We start from the raw sequence: 22749 nt of genomic DNA, 5'->3' as shown, positions 1-22749 counted from the left end.
GGACGTGGCCTGCTGGCTTTTCTCCCATCCGCTGCCCACTGCCTTCCAGGGAGGCTTCAACAATCCTAATGAAAGGACTGTGACAGAGCACCCACACCGTGTCTGGGGACACCTGCCCGCCGATCTCCCGCCCTCTCCACTCTGTCACTCTGGGCTGCACTGACCCATGTGCCACCATCTCTCCCTGAGCTGGTCTTACCGATCACTGTCCCGCCTCCCACGGTCGCCAGGCCTATCAGGAGATAGCGCTTCCATTTCCTCCGGTTTTCTTTCTTCTTCCTGGACGCCTCGGCCGTTCTGGGGGACAAGAGGTGGGTCCTTAGGGTCGGCTGTGCTTGGAACCCCTTGAGACCCCTCCGCCTCACCAACCCCCAAACTGGGGTCAGTGCTGGGTACTGTCATTCAGAGCAAGGTCCCAAAGTCACCCTGGGCCCATCGATGCTTTTAATGAGCTGAAAACATTCTAAAACCCAGCTGGGGAATCCCAGTGTGTGGGATGCGCTACTTACCCAAAGGATCCATCCTAACAGGGTTGCAATTTGGAATGATGAAAAGACAAAAACATGACAATAATAGTAAAAGGAGCACAGAAATATCTTTTAACAGATGGACCCAGATGAGTACCAAATAGAACCACAGACTCCTCACCTCCCTCCTTCCTTCCCTTCCCCTCAATCCTGAGCTCGCCTCCCTCTGGGATATTTGGAAAGCAACTTCCTTCAGAATAATCATTTCAACGATGGGTCAGAGAAATGTCTGCCCTGGAGACCTGGGCCATGGGGCAAGAGCCAGAATGCTTCAGACTTGAAATGCACCAGCGATAAGATGCAGCAGGAGGGGCGCATTTAGAGTGAATGGGGCGAGGTGAGTCCTGAGAACAGCCGCTGGGAGTGCCCGGCTGCGTCCCTCAGCCCTGCTTTCCTGTTGGACACCCGGTCCTCCGTGCTTTGGGACAATAAGGAGCGGGACCGAGCCTCAGTTTCCTCTTTTGTAAAACGGGGACAATAACATCTCTCTTTTAAGGTAGCTGGTTTGTAAAGATCAAATTCATTCCTCCTTCACCCATTCAATCAACACACTTTGACAGAGGGCACTACGTGGGGGCCCTTCTGGGTGCCACGATCGGCAGTCCGAACCAATACCTGCTTCCTTCCCATCTCTTTCCTCACGAACCGCGCAAGATGGTGAGAAATAGTCCATCCTCAGACATGAAAAACAAATGGGATCTGAGCAGGGCATTCGGGGGTCTGCTAATGCTTTTTGGTGTTCTGCCAGCTCCCCTCCCCTCGCCCAACTTTTGTCCTAAGCAGCTGCTGGGCGTACAGCCCAGCACCTCTCGGATGCCTCACTCCAGGGCAGCACAAAGCGAGGATCACAAGCTCCGTGCCCATCACAGGTGCCGGTGCTCCCCGACTGAAATTCATCAGAGGTGTGGGACAAGGCTGAACTGCACACATTAGCAACATGGCAGGAGGGTGGCCCGTGACAGCCTGGGTTCTGAGGTCAGGACGCCCATAAGCGCAGGGTGCTCGTGTATCACCAGCCGCCAAATCCTCAGGTAGCCCTCTGGGCTAACCCCGGTCCTACCCAGGAAAGATTCCACATCCTGCCCTGCTGAACCGAATGGTCCCATGACCTGCTTTAGCCAATGGAAAGTAGATGGGAAGGGTGTGTGTCACTTTCGGCGAAGTCTTTAAGAGTCAGTGCAAGAGACTGATAAGATTCCCTTTGCTCTGCTCTAAGACAGGCAATGTTCCAGACAGAGGTCACTCTGTCAGCCTGGGAACCAGAACCAAGACAGCGTGGACTGAAGCCATAGCCAATCTGCAGTGGATGTGTCATATGAACGAGAAATGCACCTGTGTGGCTGTGCGTCACTGAGATTTGGAGGTCATCTGTTCCTGCAGCAAATGACCATCCTGATGGGTAGAGTCACATACTAACTTGGTTACTGTGCACACAGTACCGGTCCTGCCTGAGCTCCCTCATCCAACAAGCAGGGATCATAGCTGTACTGAATTCCAGGGGTACTGTGAGAGCTCCGGGCAATACTCCACATACAACACTGGAATGTTGGAACCTGTCTGATGTGTTTGTTGCTATTATCATTGCTCTCCTTATTACAATCATTTCCTCCTAAATGCAGGAGATATACTTTGGCCCTTAATTGCTAGCACTGCTCAATGCAAACAGGAAGGTTGCAAACTAGTGGCCTGGGTCAGAGTTCAAGGCCTGAGGAAAAGTTTCAGTTGCTGAGGATGTACAATGGGAACATGCAAGGGACCTATGAGGGGCCAAGCAGCTGGCTCTGTGAGTCAGCATCCTCTCATTCAGCAAACAGTGCCTGGGAAAGCCTGGGAGTTTGGGGCAGGGGTATCTGAGCCCGGTTCTGCCAAGACCTCACTGGTTCACCCACTTTTTCTGAGCCTCAGTTTTCTCACCTGGGGAGTATCAACGGAAGGGTGATGATAGCATCACCACAGCGACCGAGGTCAAGCTCCTTCTTCCTCCCTCCCTCCCGCCCCTCCCTCTGCCCTGGGAATAGTGTCACCTCTCTAGCATGACGCTCAGGCCCTCCGTGACTTGCATGCCTCCTTGGGACTCTCCTTTTGTCACTTAAAAAAATATATCATTTTTTAACTCAAGTATAGTTGGTATATAATCTGATACTGGTTATATTAGTTTTAGGTGTACCGCAGAGTGATGTGACATTTTTATAGCTTACCATGTGATCACCCCACTAGTTCTAGTAACCATCTGTCACTGCGCAGACTGACGACATTACTGACTGTACCCCTTTCTCCTTCACACCTATGCCCTCACCCCCTCCTTCCTGGTAGCCATCCCCCTGGTCTCTGTTTCTATGAGTTTTTGTGTTGTTTTATTGCTCATCACTTCTTTTTTTTTTTTCCCCTCACCCGAGGATATTTTTTCCATTGCTTTTTCAGTGAGGGTGGAAGGGAGAGAGAGAGAAACATCGATGTGAGAGAGATACATCGACTGGTTGCCTCCCTTTCACGCACCAACTGGGGCCAAGTCTGCAACCGAGGTGCGTGCTCTTGGCTGGAATCGAACCCAGGACCCTTCAGTCCTCGGGCAGATGCTCTAACCACTGAGCCAAACCGGCCAGGGCTAAATATAGTTCTTGAGGCTGTTTAATTTCAAAGTATGAATGCCAGTGTATCAAATCCACTTTACAAAGATTAGATGGACCACATACTCTAATCTCTAGTATTCTGCTTCGTATTATCATTTAAATGTTTATAAACATTTGCTGAATCAAAAAGAATGCAATATTTTTCCTAAATTATTTAGCTAAGGTTCTCCCTCTCAACGTTCACCTGAACTGCCAATCTATTTCCTTATTTATGTAAGTATTTGAACGATCTTAATAACTGTTTTGTACATAAAACAAAGCGCCTTGCCAGTCATTAATCATCACAGCTTTTTATTCTTGCTATTACTCTGATTGTCTGAATGTCAGCATCTAAAGGCAAGAGGAGACATTCGCTCTGTAACACCGACCATGTGTCTGTCCTGTATTTGGAAGTGAGTGTTCAGAGCAGGAATCCCAATTCAGAGGGCGCCCTGTCCCTGTCATTGACTGTGCCCGCTGGTTGGATACCATGGCAGTCTGCGCCACCCTGCTCACTGGCCACAGTCATGCTCTGGAACGCCAGAGACGAGCCCGAGTTGGTTTCCATGTCAGCCTTCCAAATACAGAGGCAGGAGCCTAAAGGCAGATCTGGGCCCAATCGCAGGCTGAAGCCACAGCCACCTAGCAAAGAGCAAGAGGCCACCCTGCCCACGTCGCTAGTCAGCAAATCGGTTTCCCTCCCTGCCGTCTTATCTCCCTGGGAGGATGCTCCTTACCCTATCACCCCCAGCGCACCATCTTCTTTATTTTAGTCACCTTCTCCAGTTGATAGGGAGGGCTTATCTCTGGGCCATCTAGAGACACTTTCCTAGTAAAAGCTCAGAAAGCCCCATAAATGAACTATCTTTACAGCTTTCTCCAGAATTAAGGAGGGAACCTGGACTGGTAAACCAAGCCTTGAGGGATGCGGGCAGTGACGTTCGCAGCCTGGATATGGTGGTTGAGTCAGATGGTACTCTGACCAGCTGGGTGGCCTTGGGAGAGCCAGGTCCCTCCTCTGACTTCCTGTTTCTTCCCCTGTGAATCCCTCAGGAGACTGTCATGAACACCCAATGAGGGGATATCTTGTGTCTACATCTAGTAGATGCTCGATAAAAGTTAAATGTTGACAATGTTGTTCTGACTTTCAACCTCCAGTGTCAACCTCCAGCGTCAACCCCTAGCAGGGCTTTACCTAACATTCACTGAGACCTACTATGTGCCGGGAACTGTTCCAAGCTTTTGATATGTATTCATTAATTCAATCCTCTTAACTGCCTAATGATGGAGATACTAGCCCTATCCCCATGTCAGAGGTGAAGAAACTGAGGCACAGAGGAGTGAAGTTGTCAAACAAGTGAGGGAAGCTTGGGTGGCTTCAGGGCTCAGATGGGGACCCAAGAACAGAAAGGAGGTATGTCACACCCTGAACCGCAGCTGCAAAGGATCGCCTTGGGGCACCGAGTGATAAGCTCACCTTGCAGAAACTGAAAACCTTAGAGTTAAAAGAAACCTACACATAATTCGATCCTCTGCTTGTATAGGTGAAAAAACGGGTGCTGCTCCCCAGAGAGGGAAAGCAACGTGTTCAGGGCCACACAGAGACTTGGCAGCAGAATCAAACTGAGAACCAGGCTGAACACTCGCTATGCTTTTCCTGGGTCTCCGATCCTTCCAGAGACCACAGATAGAACCTGAGAGGTCTCTCAAGTCCCTAACATTGAATTAAAAAATTCCACAAGTGGAGTATTTTTCTGAGGAAGGGGCTCATACATAGTAATAACAGCAATGATAACAGATACTAGAGCAAATAATGATATTTACCAGCTAGTTACTCTGTACAAGACCTGCTTGAAGCATTTTACATGTATGAGCTCATTTGAGCCCCATGGGAACCCTGTGAGCAGGATGCTACCATTATCCCCATTTTGCAGATGAGGAAACTGAGGCTCAGAGAGGTGAACTAACTTGTCCAAGGTCACACGGCTGGTAAGTGGCAGAGCTGGGCCGTGTTAGAACTTGTTTCTACATACTCCAGGATCTGACTACTGGTATTATCAGAATAAATCCTCTGGGTAGTAATGTTTCTTTCTGACAATAAGCTTTGCAAACAATAGCTGAGAGTCTCCTTCATTTCAAGGCGCATAAGATACTACAAACATCTAAAACATCCCCAGAATCTGGGCCGCCCTTGTGATGGTGTTGAGACCTGGGTCTAGGTGCTTCTGTATTGACACGGCTCCGGGAGTCAAAACAAGTCTGTTTCCAGGTTATTTCGACAGACCAAGCTTCCTCCTTCCCCAAGGAAACACCTTTCCCTTTGCCCTTCAAACCCTGGCAGGAGGGCGGCTCCGGTTCTGAACTAAATTCCCAGCTGGGCTGAGCTGGCACAACCTGGCTGCTCAGAGACAGTCACCGTGGCCGGCCGACCAAGACCCAAGGCTGGGAGACGTGCCCGGTGCGCGGAGCCCGCAATTAGGCTGTGACTGGATCGATTGATTGCGCTGGGAGCAGATGCGGTGTAAGGTGTTTAGCAAACAGCTGAGCCTTGGCCAAGTTGCCGGGATAATTTCCCTCTACCCGCTCCTGACGATGCACAGAGAGCAAACCCGCTCCACGGCGGCGAGGCCCAGGGGCCAGGGGAAGGGAAGGACTCCTACCTACCGACCACTTGCGCGCCAGCCCTGGCTGAGCACCTTATAACACAGTCACGTTCTTTTCTCACAACCACCCTGGGAGGACGCTTTCTTATTCCCATTTTACAGATAAGGATATTGTAGTTGCCCAAGGTCAAAGGAGTGGATAGATGTCAGAGGTGGGATCTGAACCCAGGCCACTCCAGCCCATGGACAAGAACCTGATGGGAAGTGGGGTGTTGGGGCCACAGTAAGGGAATGTTGAAGTCACAAGCCCTTAGCAATCACCCATTCACTCTCCTCTTCCTAGAAGTGAGGACTCAGGCCCAGAGAGGGGCAGTGACTTGCTAAAGCCACACAGTGAGTCTGGGCTGCCCCTGGGACCCTCTGTGCACCGTCTCTTAATGCAGGGAGGGGACAGATGAGATTGTCATCTGAAAAGTGCACCCCAGTGGTAGGTCTCGATTCCTGGCAGATGGGCTGGGGTCTCAGGCTCGCTTACTCGGATTCCTCCTCTTTGGTTTCCTTCAGGCTCTCCAGGAACGTCTCTTCAAGGAGATCCAGCTCCCCTAAGGGTACTCCCAGGAGGGCGGTCATGTGGCAAATCAGGACTCGGGCCCGCGCATCGTATCGCCCTCCAAAGAGAGAAACAACACAGGCAGCGAGTCAGTTTGCCTTTAAAAACAGATGGCAACAGCCGAGTAACTGATAAAACCCGCACCCTGGAAATGTCCTAAACACACAACCCCACGAGAACCAGTCAGTTATTCAGAATAGGTGCAACTATTACAAATATTAATCAAAAGCAAGGTAGTATTTTTTCACCAAATTAGCAAAGATCAGGGTTTTTTTTTTATCCCAAAGCTGTTGAGGAGGCAATGGACATGGTGCTCAGGTGGCAGTGTGCACGGATATAAACTCTCTGGATGGCATTCTGACGATATTCATATCAAAAACCTTAAAAACGCACATCCCCCCTGGCCTGCCAAATCACAGGACCAGAAAGTAGGATGGTGGCTACCAGGGGGTATGGGAAGGCGGGATGGCTGGAGATGGCTCACAACAGTGTGAATGTACCTAATGCCACTGACCTGTGCACTTAAAAACAGGGAAGATGCTAAACTTTATGTTATATGTATTTTAGCACAATTTTAAAAAGTGGGGAAAAGATGTACATCCCCTTTGGCCCAGGAACTCGTGTTGAAAGTTCAAATCTTTAGAAAACCACCCTAAATGCAGAAAATATTTAGTAAATAACGGTCCTACTGCTGCATTTATAACCTGCCTCCTCTCCCCCACTGCTACTCCGGGGAGGAGTGTGGCTTATACAACTGGGTCCCCTCTGAGAGTCTCTCTTCTCCCCAGGCGTGAGCTGTCCTCAGCTAGGTTCCCTCGGGTGGGACAGTCAGCACATTCAACCAGCCAAACTGCCGCCCGTCATCAGCTGACACTGGAGCTCCATCTCCCTCGCTCCTTTGAAATCTCTCAACTGGTTCCAAACTGGTGGGGACAAGAGGACCCAATGAGTGCCACCTCCAGGAGACTGACTCAGTAGGTCTGGGATGGGACCCAGGAATCCATCTCTGAACATGCACGGCCAAGTCTGAGAACCTCTGGTCTGGGGGAAGAGAACTGTCACTCCTGGTTTTCCTCTGGGTCTCTCTCCCTCCGTGGTTCCAACTCTCCCGCCTTGGTTCCCCCCCAACCCCAGAAACATTTCCACGCCCGGAGATGGGGCTCCAGTCAGGGCTCCTGGCACTTTGCTCTCTTCTTTCCTTGGAGATAATGTAGACCTGAAATCTGTCATGACTAGAACCAAATCCAAACCCTACCATGACCTATAGGTAGGTCGACCCCTGGCCAACTCCCTGACCGTCCCTTCTAGAATGTTCCTTCCGTGGAGCACTTGCTATTTCCACTACCTGGAAGGCTCATTCCCCAGATCTTCATGTGAGACTCCTCTCCCTCATTCAAGTCACTGTTCAACATCTCCCACTCAGAGGGCCTTCCAACCACCCCCATTAGTCTCCAGTCCTTCTCACTGCATTTCATTTCTCATAAAACTCACCACTCTCTATCATAGTCATTTATTTGTTTGTCTCTCCCTCTGAAATATAAACTTTACAAGGGTAGCCTTTCTCACTGCTCTATCCCCAGTCCTTAAAACAGCACCTGGCACAAAGAATGAATGTTCCAATGAGCTGACAAATCGGGGTAGGAAATCTCTTTGTACGTCTAACCTCGGGCAAATGGCTTCTCCTCGCTCAGGTGGAAAATGGAAATACAGAGTCATGGCACAAAGTTTTGAAGAGAGGACTCCTAGTCTATGACTGGCCCCAATGAATGTTACAGAATTGGTCTCCTCTGCTGGGTGTCTGCAGCACTGGGCAACAATTTTATACTAAAGTAGCAGTGGCTAGCCTTCAACATGATGCAGCCTCCCAAGTCCCGAAGTCTGAGGTTTCAGTTTCTGTGAAATAAACCAGCTCCTTCCTTGAACCAGGGTCCTCAGAGTGAGCTGCGGTCTGGCAGCATTTGCCTAGCTGCCCTTGGCTGCCTCCCTAGATGTGGAACTGTCTACGTGCCAGGGAACAGACAATTGCATGTTGTGTCTTGGGATCATTACGTCAATTAAAGCTCCAAAGAAAGGAGCTTGCTGCGCCCTCACAGGATCATAGACTATTGTACCCAGGTGATAATCGAGCCGTGGACATTTACCAAGCCTTGGCCATAGCAATTAATTGGTGGCAATTATAATTAGTCACTAATTTGTATACCATTTGTCAAGGCTGCAGTGATAGAGGCTGCCAGGTGCACAGGTGTCCTCCCAAGGTATTCTCAGGCATGGGGCCCTAGTGTGCCAGCCTCATGTAAGGGTCATTTCAAGGACCTTGGTGGCCAGGCTGCTGGACTTGGAGCTGACGTGCCAGGGTTGCTGAGGGGTTTAAAAGAATTAGTATAAAGCACGTAGCTGAGGGCTAGCACACAGGAGGCACTCAGTAAGTATCAGCTACGGTTAGAATTGCTCCCAGGGCCCAGCACAGGGCCTGGCACATGCAATGGGTGCTTAGCTCTTGTTTGCTGAATGGATGAACCAGCCAGGTTTTGTTGTTTTTTTTACCCCTCACCTGAGGATATTTTTTCCATTGCTTTTAGATAGAGTGGAAGGGAGGGGGGAGAGGGAGAGAGAAAAACATTGATGTGAGAGAGACACATCAATTGGTTGCTTCCTGCATGTGCCACACCAGGGGCCGAGGAATGAACCTGCAACCCAGGTACGTGCCCTTGGCCAGGAATCGAACCGTGACCCTTCGGTGGGCAGGCTGACGCTCTAACCACTGACCGACACGGGCCAGGGCTGAACCAGTCAGTTTTAATGCTGATAACAAGTTGTATGGATCTCTAGGATGCTGATGGAGCACCCAGCAACCAGGTGACAATGTTTGCATTTCACCACGACCATAGGCCAGTACCTCAGCCCCTTCTGATTCATTAGGGAGGCAGGGTTCGCGATCAGTAATAAACCCAGGTGAGAAAGGAGAGCCAAGTCTGCGGCAAGACTGCTCCGTCCTACGCAGTGTGCACCTCCGCGGGCCCCACAGCCTCGAGCTGGTGCTATCTTTGGCTTCAGAGTACAGAGGGCAAAAATTATTGAGTCTAAGCTTCCTGGGCACTGATGCAGAGTTCACCAGGAGGCACACTTTGCCTTAAACGGCATTTTGAAACTTTGAAATGCCGTCCTGGGCTACTTACTTAACCTACCGAGCCTCATTTCCTTCTGCCAGCGGGGATAACAGGACCTACCTCATGCTAAGCAACACTTCACAAGCTATGTACGGGACCTAGACGGGCAACGAGAATAACTTCTAAGGATTACCAACTACAAATAAACAAGCCCCGCCTGAGATGGCCAAATTTTGGGTCCTAGAGCACTGGTTCTCAACCAGGGCTGTTTCTGCCCCCAGAGGACATGTGACAATGTATGGAGACATTTCGTTGTTGTCACAACTCAGGAAGTGCTTCTGGCACCTAGTGACGAGAGGCCAGGGATGCAGCTAAATATCCTACAATGCACAGGACGGCTCCACGACAGATGTCCCCAAACATCAACAGTGCCAAGGGTGCAAGGCCCGGTTTAGAGTTAGCTCAGATTCAGGCTTATCTTCAATACACAAAAGTTGTATTGTTTCAATCGCGTGGGCAGAGAGCTCTGTGGGTTGTTACAGGATGGGGAGAAGAAAGTGATTAACACACGCAAAAAATTCCACACAGCTGCCCAAATGGCATCGTTTTGTGACTCAGATCCCAATGCTGTCGGGAAAGGTCGACCTTCCAGGAAGTTCTGGGAAATGCAGCTTTTCATGTTGATTTCCTGGGCTGATTTCATGACTAACCACCTCGTCTCACACCCGAGAGAAATCCAGCAGCACAGAGAGTCTCCTCCTCCGCTGTGTGCCCCACCTCATCAGTCTCTGTAGCAGAGGACAGTTTAACCTTCAAGTTCACACAGACCACCTGCTAGCATGCAAGCTCGTTCTGTAAAGAAAGGTCATCCATCCTTCATCCACCCACCCATCCATCCATCTATCATCTATCCATGCATCATCTATCCATCCATCATCCATCCATCTATCATCCATCCATGAATCCATCATCCATCCATCCATCCATCCACCCACCCACCCATCCATCCATCTATCCACCCACCCACCCATCCATCTATCCACCCACCCACCCATCCATCCATCCACCCATCCATCCATCCATTATCCACCCATCCATCCATCATCCACCCATTCCATCCATCCATCCATCCATCCATCCATCCATCCATCCATCCATCCATCCATCATCCACCCATCCATCCATCATCCATCCATGAATCCATCATCCATCTATCATTCATCCATGTGTCATCCGTCCATCATCCATCCATCATCATCCATGAATCCATCATTCATCCATCTATCATCCACCCAACATCCATCCATGCATCTAATACTAAATGCCCACCATGTGCCCATCAGCGTGTAGATGCTGAGATACGACGATATACAATCCAGACAAGAGCCTGCCCTCATGGAGCTTGTGGGGAGTGGCCCAACTATGACACTGACCTTCTCTGCTCCGTCCTAAGGCCCCCATGCTTCAAACTGTGGATAGCACTGAACTCCATAGATGTCACACTTTTTCCTTTACATATACACCTATGCTACAGTTTAATTTATAAATTAAGCACAGTAAGAGATTAACAATAACTAATAATAAAATAGAACAATTATAACAGTATACTATAGTAAAAGTTATGTGAGTGTGGTCTCTCTCTCTCTCTCTGTTAAGTGATTTGATAACTGAGATGGCTATTAGGTAACTAATGGGAGGGTGGCATATATGGCATAGATACGCTGGACAAAGGGATAATTCATATCTCAGGCCAGACAGAGCAGGACTTCAAGATTTCATCACATTACTCAGAACGGCGTGCAATTTAAAACTTATGAATTGTTTATTTCTGGAATTTCCCATTTAATATTTTCCAACTGTGGTGGACCACGTGTAAGGCAAACCATGGAAAGCGAAACTGCAGATAAGGGAGGGAGGGCTCGTGTAATTAAGTTAAAGATCTCAATATGCAGTCACCCTGCACAATGTCCTTATAAGAGACATGCAGAGGAGAGGAGAGGGAGGAGGCGAGAGCCCTGGAAGATGGAGGCAGAGAATGGAGTGATGTGGCCACAAGCCAAGGACCGCCAGGAGCTGCCAGCAGCTAAAAGAGGCACGAAGGATTCTCGCCCACAGCCTTCAGAGGGAGCAGGACCCTGCCCACACCTTGCTTTCAGACTTTTGACGTCCAGAACTGTGAGAGAATAAATTTCTGTCGTTTTAAGCCATCTATCTATGGTAATTGGTTACAACAGCCGGAGGAAATGAATGTAGTGAAATCCTGTACTGCCGCTTACCAAGCAATTGTGGGTAAATTGCTTAACCTCTCTGAGCCGACTTCCTCATACATAAAACGGAACATCAGGATCCATCTCATTAATTCATTCAACAGATGTTTGCTGAGTGCTCACTATGTGCAGGTGCTGGGAGTACGTGGAGAAGAAAACCGAGCGTGGTTCTGCCCCGTGGAGCTTACGGTCTGCAGGGGAAGCCAGTTACCAGGCAAAGAAACAGGCAGCCAGGTGCTCAGCGCACCCTTGGCTGACACGGTCCCGAGGCGTGCCAGGGCCTTCCCCGGGAAGTGATGGTTGCGTGGAGGGATGCGGGAGAGGTAAAGAGCACCTGGGCAAAAGAGGCAGGGCGCTCTCCAGCCGGGGGGGGGGGGGGCGCACGGGCAAAGACTTGTGGTGCCGGGAGCAGGGAGCACTCAGGGAGGCCTGGGTGGGGAGAGGGGAGGGGTGCGTTGGAAGAGATGAGCTGGGGAGGGGCCAGCCCACCAGGAGGGGCGTCTTTTTCCTGAGTGCAGCCGGAGTGGTTGTGGGTATGGAGCCAGGAGGGTCATTTGAGCTGCGGGGTGAAGAACAAACTGCTGGCCAGAGTGGTGGCAGGAAGACCCTGTGAAGAGTCCCCTGCTGTCATCCGGGAGGGGGCTGATGGCGGCTCAGACCAGGGTGGTGGGTGGAGACAGGGAAGGGGCCAGATTCAAGAGCTACTTAGAAGGTAAAACCACAGGGCACTGCGAGGAGTAAGTGAAATAACCACCAAGAAGTACCACACAGTCTTGGCACGAGTGAAATGCTCCCCGGCTCCCCGGCTCTGTGGGGTTCCCTTTCCTTCCTTGCACCGAAAAGACCACGGGGAACCAGGCCACAGGTGGCAACACCTGTCACCAGCTTTACCAGCTGAGGGTGCAGATGAGCGCCCGCAATTTACAGAACTTAGAAAATCAACTCACCATCCTTGAGTGAGAAGCTCAGCAGGTCCTGGATGGGAAAGTAACAGGAATTGGCAATAAGTTGATATGTAATCAGCCTGCTCATTTGACAAATATTTACTGACTCTTACTAAGTGGGAGGACAAGACAGACACTACCTCTGCCTTAAACTAGTGGGGAGCCAGATAAACAAGTAAGCAAATAAATAAATGTGCGAGAACTTCAGGGAGTGAAGTGAAGGAGAGGAAGGGCTGTTTTAAACCTGCTCACGTGACCCACCAACAGCCCGCGCTACAAGCTGCCTGCTTTAACCACACACAGAGCAGGTGAGCGACATGCCCAAGGGCACAGAGCAAAGCTACTGCTTCTGAAAAAGGCACCACAGCTTGGCATGCAGGAGCAGGGGCTCTGGAGTCAGAGTGCCAAGGTTCAAATCTGGGCTCAGCCACCTGCCGGCTGCATGACCTTGAACAAGTTACTTAACCTCCCTGTGCCTCAGTTTTCTCATCTGCAAAATGGGAATGCTCACACTACCAACCTCATAAAGTCGCTTTGGGAATTAAATGAGTTAAAATTTGTAAAGGCACTACTAGCACATACTAAGCACTATTTAAGTAATAAATTAGATCAACAGTAAATATTCATTAATGACCATTTATCATTAGCTATGAAATAATATTTTCTCTTTCAACTACCACACCCCACTAGGAGCGATTTTCAGACTGACTGAGGCAATCATCTGTTCTGGTTTCCCCGGCAGCCACCACCCGGGTGGGGGGTGTACCTGAGTGATCACCAACGGGTCGTCCTTCAAGATGGGGTCCTTCATTAGAATCTGAGCAAACGTGTCAGCTCCTTCGCCTCCCAGGCCGCTGGCAAAAGCAGTCATGGTTGGCAAGACGGCTTCGGACAACTCCAGCCACTTTGTCAGGCCCGTCACAAACTCTGTGCAGAAGGAGCTGAAAGACAGACACGACTCAGAGCCCAGAGCTTCCAGACGGCGCCTCCCAAGGCCGCTGGGAGTTTAGATTAGACGCGTTCACACATGTCAACAGCCAACACACAAAAAAGCATGGTGACTGCGGTCCATGGCATACAGAGGAGCCAAAACCCACTTTCAGGTGGTAGGGATTTTAGCTTCTTCCCCCACCAAACCTTTGAGCAAAGAGGCTGATAAACCACAGGTGCAAGGTCAGCAATCTATCAAATAACAGCCAGCACTTTAGAATGGCAGGGCCTCGGGAACTGTTTCTAAAGTGGTTGATGGTCTTGTCCAGATACATGAAAATCAACAGCAAAATGACAACCAATGACAATCACAGAGCAAATGTCCCTCAGTCCCTGTGCTAAGTGCTGTTTGCTTCCTGTTTACTCCTAATCACATCCCCATGAAGGGGGGAGGTACTACTTTTACCCCCTATTCTAGATATAAGGGCACCTAGACCCGGAGGGGTTATGTGACACCTCCAGGGTTCAAGGCCACAACTGTCTGTCACCCACTGCAGAGGATGCCCCCCTCCCGAGGTTACAGCCCTGGCACTCCATGTGCCCAATGCTGGCTAAGCAGGTGTGTCACACATTCCCTTTCATCCCCACCGCACCTTGTAGGAGGAGCCCGGGGACCAGGGACCTCAGAGATTAAATGCCTTATCAGGGTCCCACTGATGGGAAGGGCAGAGCTGCACTTGGAGCTTGTGCGGGGGAGCTCCTCCTGTTCACCAGGGGCCCAAAGACCACCCAGGCGGCCACATCTGGCCAGCAGCCAGCTCTTGCAGATTAAGTTTTATTGGAACAGTCACATCCATTCCTTTACAGACTGTCTCGGGCTGCTTTTAGGCTACAACAGCAAAGGCAAGGGACTGGGGCAGAGATCACATGGCCCGCAAACGAAAATATCCTCTACAGAAAATGTTTGCCAACCCCGCTCTACCTACTCATATCTCTGTGTTTAATACACAGAGTTAATCGTAGGAAACGGCGTCTGTGACGTTTACAGCATGGGTAAGAAATAAGTATTTTAATGCCTTGCTTTGATGTTCATGTGGACAAAAACGGCCACAGCGTTTTTTCTTAAGATTATTGAAACCAACAGCGTATCCGGGCTGTAAAAGGATTGAGGCTATCTTTAAAATGTGTTTTGGGCCCAGGAAAACCAAGATCAGCCAGGTGGAAAGAGCTGGCATATGGAATCCCAAACTCTCAGGAAGGAATGCCCCAAGGCAAATGCTTCCTGAGCAGTTGTATGCTTAGAGCACATGGGGGTGGGGAGCACAGGACAATAACCTACTTGCCTGTGTGCCCTCCTAGGTGGTGCCCAGTGCAGGCCTGGCACACTGTCCAGGTTCATAAATATTTATGTGAACAAAGTACACAAAACTCTTCCCCACCTGTGTATCAGCTTATCCGGTAGGGGTTTATCAGGTCATGGGAAGCTTCTGGAAAGATGGAGGCTTCCCAAGTATGACACAGGCTGGAGCAGGGAGCGAGCCGGACCCTTGTGTCGATGGCCCTGCAGAGTCTGGCACAGCGACCGCCCAACAAATATTGGATATTCTCATTGTTAATGAGACAGGACTCCGGCTTGCTTGGGAACAGGATATCCCATGAGATATTGTCTAACCTCCAGACAGAGCCTGTGATTTTATTATTAACAATGAGAATATCCAATATTTGTTGGGCAGTCTCTGTGCCAGACTCTGCAGGGCCATCGACACAGTCCCTCCTCGCGAACCCCCTCGATGGATGCTGTTTCTCTGCAGTAGTAATTCCCCAGCCCACTCCTCCTGGCCAGCAGAAGCCACCTCTCATGATGGAAGTTAAAAATGGCAAGTGCCTTGATTTTTCCCCAGCCTCCCTTGCAGGTGAGGCTCGGTTGGGCAAGTGACTGGATCTAGCCAAAAGGGGAAGCCTTCTTGGCATATTCTGGGAAGATTTCCTCCCTGATGAGAGAGAGACTTGAGGGGAATCCCTGCCCTCCTCCTTTGTGCCTTGGGCCTTTTCCTGTGAGCATATGATGGGTGGAGCAGCAGCAGCCATGCTGCGATCAGGAGGGGAAGGCCAAGAGAACTGCAGTACGCCCAGCACATAGTAGGAGTTCAATAAGTGCATGTCACATGAATGAATAAGTATCTTATCCCCCTATTGGCCTGTGTCCTATCTGAGGGCGGATACTGTCTGCCTTGTTCATCTTATTCATGTGTACCTTCTGTGTACTTCCCGTGGAGCCTGGCACACAGCAGGTGCTCAGAAAATGCTTGGTGAAGGTATGAGTGAGTGAATGCTGAGTGAGATGCCATATTCCCCCACCAAGCTGTGAGCTCCTTAAAGGCAAGGACAATGCCTTCCTCCTTTTTGTAGGGCCCCACAGCACTTGGCAGGCTGCTTGGGCTGTCAACAATGGTCTCCCGGAGGAAGCATGACCTTCCCTCTATGAGACAAAAGCACTCACCTTTGCTCAGGTTCTGGAAATAGCTGGGACAGGGACATGCCACAGAGGGCAGCATAGGCAAAGCGGTTGGCCTCGGACAACTCCCGACCCGTGGGCAGAGGTGGGTCCCCCTCCATGGCTGGCTCAGCCTCCTGATGCAGCCTGCGGCTTGATCTGTCCCATGTGGCCATTTCCAGTCCTGTAGGAAAAAAATCCCAGTGAGAAATGCATCCAGGGGGCAGGCAGAGTTTACTTAAATGGGACACAAAAATTATCAACCACGACAGAAAAGAATGATAAATTAGCTTTCATTAAAATTAAGAACTTTATTCATCATCTTTAAGAGAGTAAAAACACATACCAAACACTAGTAGGAGATATTCAATATGTATATCAACAAAGGACTTGTATCCATAGTATATAAACAACTCCTATAAGTCATTAGCAAAAAGAAAGGAGGCAAATTTAAATATAGGCAAAATAAGTGCTTTCTAAACAATATCCAATGGCCAATAAGCACATGCAAAGGTGTTCAACATCTTTATTCATCAGCAAAATAGAAATCCCAGCCCCAATGAGATACTGCTACTCACCCATTAGAATGGCTAAAATAAAAGACTGACAATACCAAGTGCTGCTGAAGATAAGGGACAATTAGAACTTCCATACACTCCTGGGGGGAGTATGAATTAGTTGTCAGGGGAATGGAAATTAAAACCCAATGAGATACTACCATTCACCTGTCAGCATGGTTAAAACTAAAAAGACTCACAATGCCAAGTGCTGGTGACAACAAGGAGCAAATGGAACTTTTATACGCTGCTGGCAGGAGTGTAAACCACCATTTGGAAAACGATCCGACATTATCCATTAAAGCTAAATAATATGTCTTCCCTATGTCCAGCAACTCCACTCCTGAGAAATGAGGGTTTATGTCCACTGAAGGACATGTACATGCATGCTCCTAGACGCTTCATTCACAGTAGTCGCAAGCTGCAAACAGCCCACAGGCTCACTCGCAGTGGAATGGATATACTGCACCATAGGCGTACCATGGAATATTACACAGCAATGAAGAAGAAGGAAGTCTGGCTACCACCACCACGCGAGTGAACCTCACAGACAAAACGACAAGCAGCAGCCGTTCATGAGAATGCATTCTGCAGGGTTATGTTCCTAAGAACTCGAAGAGCAGGTCAAACCAACCTACGGGGATAGCAGTCAGAAGAGAGGTTACCCGTGGGAGGAACTATGGACTCAGATGGAGCACAGGGAAGCTTCCGGTGATGGAAATGGTCTGTATCTTGACCCACATGGTAATTACATGGGTTTACATATATTTAAAAATTGATTCTGCTGTATCCTTAAGAGTTGTGCACTCTGTGTATGTTATACTTCAATGAAAGGAAGGAAAGAAGAAAGGGAAAAAAGGAGAGAGGGAGGGAGGTCCCCTTCCCCCTTTCTCTCTCCCTTTATTCTTTCCTTCCTTCCCAGGGGGAGAAGGGGAGGAAGGGGAGGGAGGGGAGAGAACGAGAGGGGAGGGAACAAACCAAGCCAAGCCCCCCACACCCAACTTGCTCACTGCACTGTAGCCACACTGGCTGTCTTCCTGCCCTTCAAACACCCATGCTGTTCTCCTTCCAGGCCTTTGCATTTGCCATTCTCCCTGCCTGGGATACTCCTCCCCTGACCTTGACATCACTCTGGCCTTAGCCTGAATGACACCAGGCTAAAGTACTTCCGCCCCTCTGTCCCAGCATCCTGTCCATTTTTACAATACTTAGTCCTACCTTAGGGAACATATTTTAAATTATCCATTTACTTATGTATCCAAATAGAATGAGTATAAGCTTCTTAAGGCAGGCCCGTGCCCCAGCTTTCTGAGCAGGCCCTGGACATTGTAGGCATTGAGTAACTACTTGCTGGATGAATGAAGACAGGTACATGATGTATGATGTCCTTGGGCCTTGGGGCAGATCAGGGGACAAAACTGACAAATTCCCTCCTCTCAAGGGGCTTAGGTTCTGGTGGGACACAGGCAATAATACATCAATACAAAATGATAATAATAACTTAAGTAACTTGCCCAAGATCACAGAGCTAGTAAGTGGTAGAACCAAGATTTGCACTTGGGTGGTCTGCTTGTAGGATCCATGCCCTGGACAGTCCACTAAAAAAATATAGTCAGCATTTTGTCAGGAAGTGATCAAGTGAACAGTCAGACAGGGAGAGGGGGATATGAAGTGATGGTAGGAGGGAAGTAGCTGTGGTATGCAGAGGACAGGAGCCATCCAGCACAGGCTGCAGGAAGTAAAGGGGACGGCCCTGGGGATGGGTGGGAGGGTGTCCCAGTAGAAGAAACACAACAGTGGTAGAGATAGACAAGTAAACAGATGATGACACACCCGCAGAATAAACGCTGTGATGGAGGAAACACAGAGGGATAAAAAGAGTGGGCCTGGAACCCAGAGTTGACTTCCTGGAGAAGGCGATGTCGGACAGGGCTGGGGTGGGGAGAAAGAACATGTTCTGAGCACAGAGAGGAGAGAGAAGGTGCTTTTTAAGAACCAAAAAGATGCTCAGTGCAGCCAGGGTTTGGACAAGGGGTGGGCGAGGAGGGGTAGGTGAGGTTGGAGGGGATGCCGCCAGGGGCCACACTGCCTGAGGAATCAGACTTAATTGTAGGGCCACGGCCATTCAGGGAGCTGTGACGGTATGTGGGACCTCTCTGTACTATTTTTACAACTACCTGTAATCTATAATTATTTTAAAATAAAAAGTGAAGAAAATAAAGCAATGGATGTCTCTATAAGGATTTGAAAGATCTTTTCTTAAGATCTAAGTAAACTAAAAATAAAAATTCACCACCTCCCCAAATTAACCAGTTAGTTAATTTAATAAACACGTATTGGCGCCTTTTGTGTGCCAGGCACTGTCCTACATGCTGGGGACACAGTGGTGACCAAGACAAATGGACAACAGCCCTCCATCACGGAGCTATATTCTAGTGGGGCAGACAGACACGTGTAAACTTAAAATATTCACAAGACCATTTTAAACAATGATGAGGGGTCTGAAGGAAAAGAAACTTTAAATAATACTTACCCAGATTTCAAAAAACAACTATGGCCTCCCCCTAGGTCTGAAAAGAGGCTGTCAGCTTCTGGATGGTTCTTCTGGCAAATATGCAAATTGCCCTGGAGGTGCAAACCAGAAAAACAGGCCTGTGGTCCATTGGGTGTGGAATCTAGAGGCCGGAGATAGGGATCCGGTTACCCGGGCTCAGGAAGCCTTGCTACTACTTTCCTCTGGGCCTTTGCCCCGCAGATCCCTCTACCTGGGATGCCTTTCTCAGTAGGGCAGCAGGAAGCCCTGGGCTTTGCTTGAACTGTCTGTTCTAAGTCCTGAGCTGTGGTTGCTGTGCCAGCTCCTTGGTTAGCCTGGCAGTAGAGGGCAAGTGCCAGATCTCCTCCATTCTCATGCCTAACCCTTACCTGCCATACACTGAGTGCTCAGAAAATGCCTGTTACGTGAATGAATGAATGAATGAATGAATGAATGAACAAGTTTTTGGGCTTAAGCAAAAGCTAGACTGTCCGGGTTATTTCTCTCCTATTCTTCCCCTCCCATTGAGCATCAGATGAGGAACAGAGATGGGACAAGAGCCAAGTGTCTGGATTACTCAGGGACCCCCCCCCCCCCCAGAGCCCCAAACCCAGGGTCTCCCAAAGCTTCAAATAACCTGAACCTCATCCTAGTGGCCCCTTTCCATGCCAAAGAACTAGAATATTTCTGCCTCTTTAAGACTCTGTAGGTTTTAAATAAATTATCAGTCATAACACCATTCTGCTGGATGTTCACCTTCTATGGAGCATGACCTATGGAGCAGGTGCCTGTACCATGCCTACAAATTCAGAGTCAAGTTATGAGTCCAACCAGATTAAAAAGATGCAGAGAAAAAAATGGCCGGAAGAATATCTTCCAAAATTTTTTCTGAAAGGTGAGATGCCAGAGACTTTTCTGGATTCCCCAACTTTCTGCCATAAATATGAGTTTCTTTTGAACTTGGGAGAAAGTTACTTTGTTTATGTCTCTATCCATAGAGAGGGGACCATTAGGACTTACATCACTAAGCTGGGGTAAGGGTTGATTGTGGATTATTTTAATTTTTTCCTTTACATTTCTGTTTCATGAATTTTTAATGAGTATGCACAAATTTTAAGATCAGAAAAAATAGACATGATTTTAAATTATAATATTGTGTGCCGCTACAGGCTTATACTGGTTGGTGAGAAGTGGCTCTATGCATTTCTTCCCAACTCTGTATTTCAGTGATGCTGGTGGCCTGAAATGAGCCACAGTGGGAGAATTTACACCACAGAAATTGGCAAGTGCTACAAATGAGGGATTTTATTGTCCAGAGAGGTAGTTAATAGCATGCCATTGGTTATGCCATATGATTCCAATTCTGTTTTTAAAAAATGTTTCACAGAGCAAGGAGATCACAAAGAAATACATCAAAATGCTAATGATCATTGTCTCTCAGTGATGGGGTCTGTGGGACTAGAAGTAACTGGTTTTTATTCTTTCTATTTTTCTACATTTTTAACATTTTCTGTTATGAGCTTATTGGTACTTTTATAATAGAAAAAAATAACTTTAACTAAAAATGACAATTCTGTTCTTGATCCCTAGAAAGGAGGGTGCTTTATCTCAGAAAGTCCTGGCCCTATGCGGACCAGCCAAGCCTCACAGGGCTGAGGTGACAGTTAAGTCTCATTCCTTCGACCAACAGGTCTTGTTATTAACAACGTGGACAAGAGTTGGTATAACAGACAGGAATTTTCAGCCATCCGTTATGGTGAGATGGAGGTGCCCATGGTTCCAACTATCCAGTCGGAAGGGCTGGAACCCAAACCATTCCAGTTATGGGAGTGTGGTGGCAGCAGTGGGGTAAGGGAATGTGCCACCTGGACTGTGTATACTGGTCCTCAGGGGCCTCCACCCCTTGGTGGGAGTAGCTTCCAGCTCCCAGGGGTCTCTTGGGGGTCTTGTCCCTGCGTGGGCACTGTAAAGACACCAAGGCCTGTACTTGACCCAGAAGAGTCCTGACTCTCAGGGAAACAACACAGATACAGTGAGAAGAGCAGGGTGAACACTGATCCATAGCTAGACTGCAGAGACCAGCTGTGGGATGGACAGGGATTACTCTGTATAGGACCTTGTTTGGATGCTCTACGATTATGATTTTTGTCTAACCAGTCACATTACCCGTAAGCAAAGAAAACACTGGCTGTTATACTTGTCAGTATCGGGGGTAGACAGTCGTTCCACAAACATCCATCCTCAGTCTGCAAGCACCTGCAGCAGGTGCTCAACTGGTATTTGCTGACTAACGCCATAAACAACACGTGGGGTTTCTTCCGGGGAGATGAAAAATTCCAAAGTCAGCACAGAGGAGAAAACCAAATGTGGTCAACAAATACGGTCCTTGAAAATCCTTTAAGCCCGGCCGGGCGTGGCTCAGTGGTTGAGCATTGACCTAGGATCCAGGAGATCAGGGTTCGATTCCTGGTCAGGGCACATGCCCGGGTTGCAGGCTCAATCCCCAGTCGGGGGTGTGCAGGAGGCAGCCGATCAATGACTCTCTCATCATCGATGGTTCTGTCTTTCTCTCTCTCTCCCTTCCTCTCTGAAATCAATAAAGATATATTTAAAAAAAAAAAAAAAGAAAGAAAATCCTTTAAATCACCCTTAAAACCCCCTTACCTGGGCCCTTAGAAGATCACATGCAAGAATAAATTTCTTTTGTTTTTTTTTTACATGCCAGCCAGTGGCGGCCTGTTTGTTTTTGTTTTTTAACTTGTAGCAGCCAGTGAAGGCCAAGGTCAAATTTGATGTGCCTCTGTGTGTGTGTGTGTGCATGAGGTGCTGTTCTCTTTCTCTTTCCCTCTTTCTTGGTTAAGTCCCAGCTGCATTTTTAACGAGTCTGCAGAACAGTAAAATGTGCGTTTCTACTACAGAGATGGCTATAGTGCTGCAAACTAATAGTGCTGGGAACTAATTGTCTAATTATTCTGGGGCCAGGAAAAAGAAAAGCATCTGGCTGAAGAAATCCTTTCTAAGAAATAGAGCCATAGCACTGTTTCTAGGCCAGAAACTCTGAAGACTGTAGATCAAAGTTCACACACACACACACACACTCACAATCATGAGATGGTCCCAGAAGAGAGGATTCTAGGCAGGCCATTTCCTCCCCCCTTCCCTGCTCCAGCAATTTGGGAGAGAAACCCGTTCATTCTATACCTCTATCTGGAAGTTAAGTTGGAAGCCGGTGGTAAATGCAGCATCTCAGTGGTCTCCATGGCAACAGTTCCAACAGAGAAGAGCCCAGAGGGTTTTGGACAATCCCACTACAGACCAGAAGAAAAAAGGGATGTTGGCATGAAAAGTTCCCATTCCACCACACATCGCTGTCTGACATACTATATTATTTACTTGTTTAGGTTTATGGCTTACTGTCTATCCCATTCCACTTCAGCATTCTGGAGGATGGGCGGGATGCTGCGGCAAGAGGGTGCCATCAGGGTGGGTACCCAGGCTCTATGACTGTGTCCGCATTTATCATTGTGCCTCCCTCCCTGACCCACCCCCTAGGACAAGCTGCCATCAT

General features: G+C 48.7%; 1 protein-coding gene across 1 annotated transcript in view; it reads right to left on the bottom strand.

Annotated features, from left to right (window-relative positions):
- TMCO4 (transmembrane and coiled-coil domains 4) overlaps nucleotides 1-22485 on the bottom strand; it is a 52918-nt gene extending 30433 nt beyond the window's left edge. Inside the window, exons 1-7 of the mRNA XM_016214682.2 lie at nucleotides 22383-22485; nucleotides 19182-19323; nucleotides 16098-16275; nucleotides 13434-13608; nucleotides 12671-12698; nucleotides 6275-6407; nucleotides 200-297 (exon numbers count right to left, since the gene is read on the bottom strand). Coding sequence (XP_016070168.2) covers nucleotides 200-297; nucleotides 6275-6407; nucleotides 12671-12698; nucleotides 13434-13608; nucleotides 16098-16267 — 604 coding nt within the window. The 5' untranslated portion in view covers nucleotides 16268-16275; nucleotides 19182-19323; nucleotides 22383-22485. The remainder of the gene's footprint in view (nucleotides 1-199; nucleotides 298-6274; nucleotides 6408-12670; nucleotides 12699-13433; nucleotides 13609-16097; nucleotides 16276-19181; nucleotides 19324-22382) is intronic.
- Between the last annotated feature and the right edge of the window lie 264 nt (nucleotides 22486-22749).

This window comes from Miniopterus natalensis, chromosome 9 (genome assembly GCF_054644295.1).
Source record: "Miniopterus natalensis isolate mMinNat1 chromosome 9, mMinNat1.hap1, whole genome shotgun sequence".
Taxonomy (NCBI): domain Eukaryota; kingdom Metazoa; phylum Chordata; class Mammalia; order Chiroptera; family Miniopteridae; genus Miniopterus; species Miniopterus natalensis.
The sequence above is the reverse complement of the archived record's forward strand: the minus strand, read 5'-3'. Positions and strand labels throughout refer to the sequence as shown.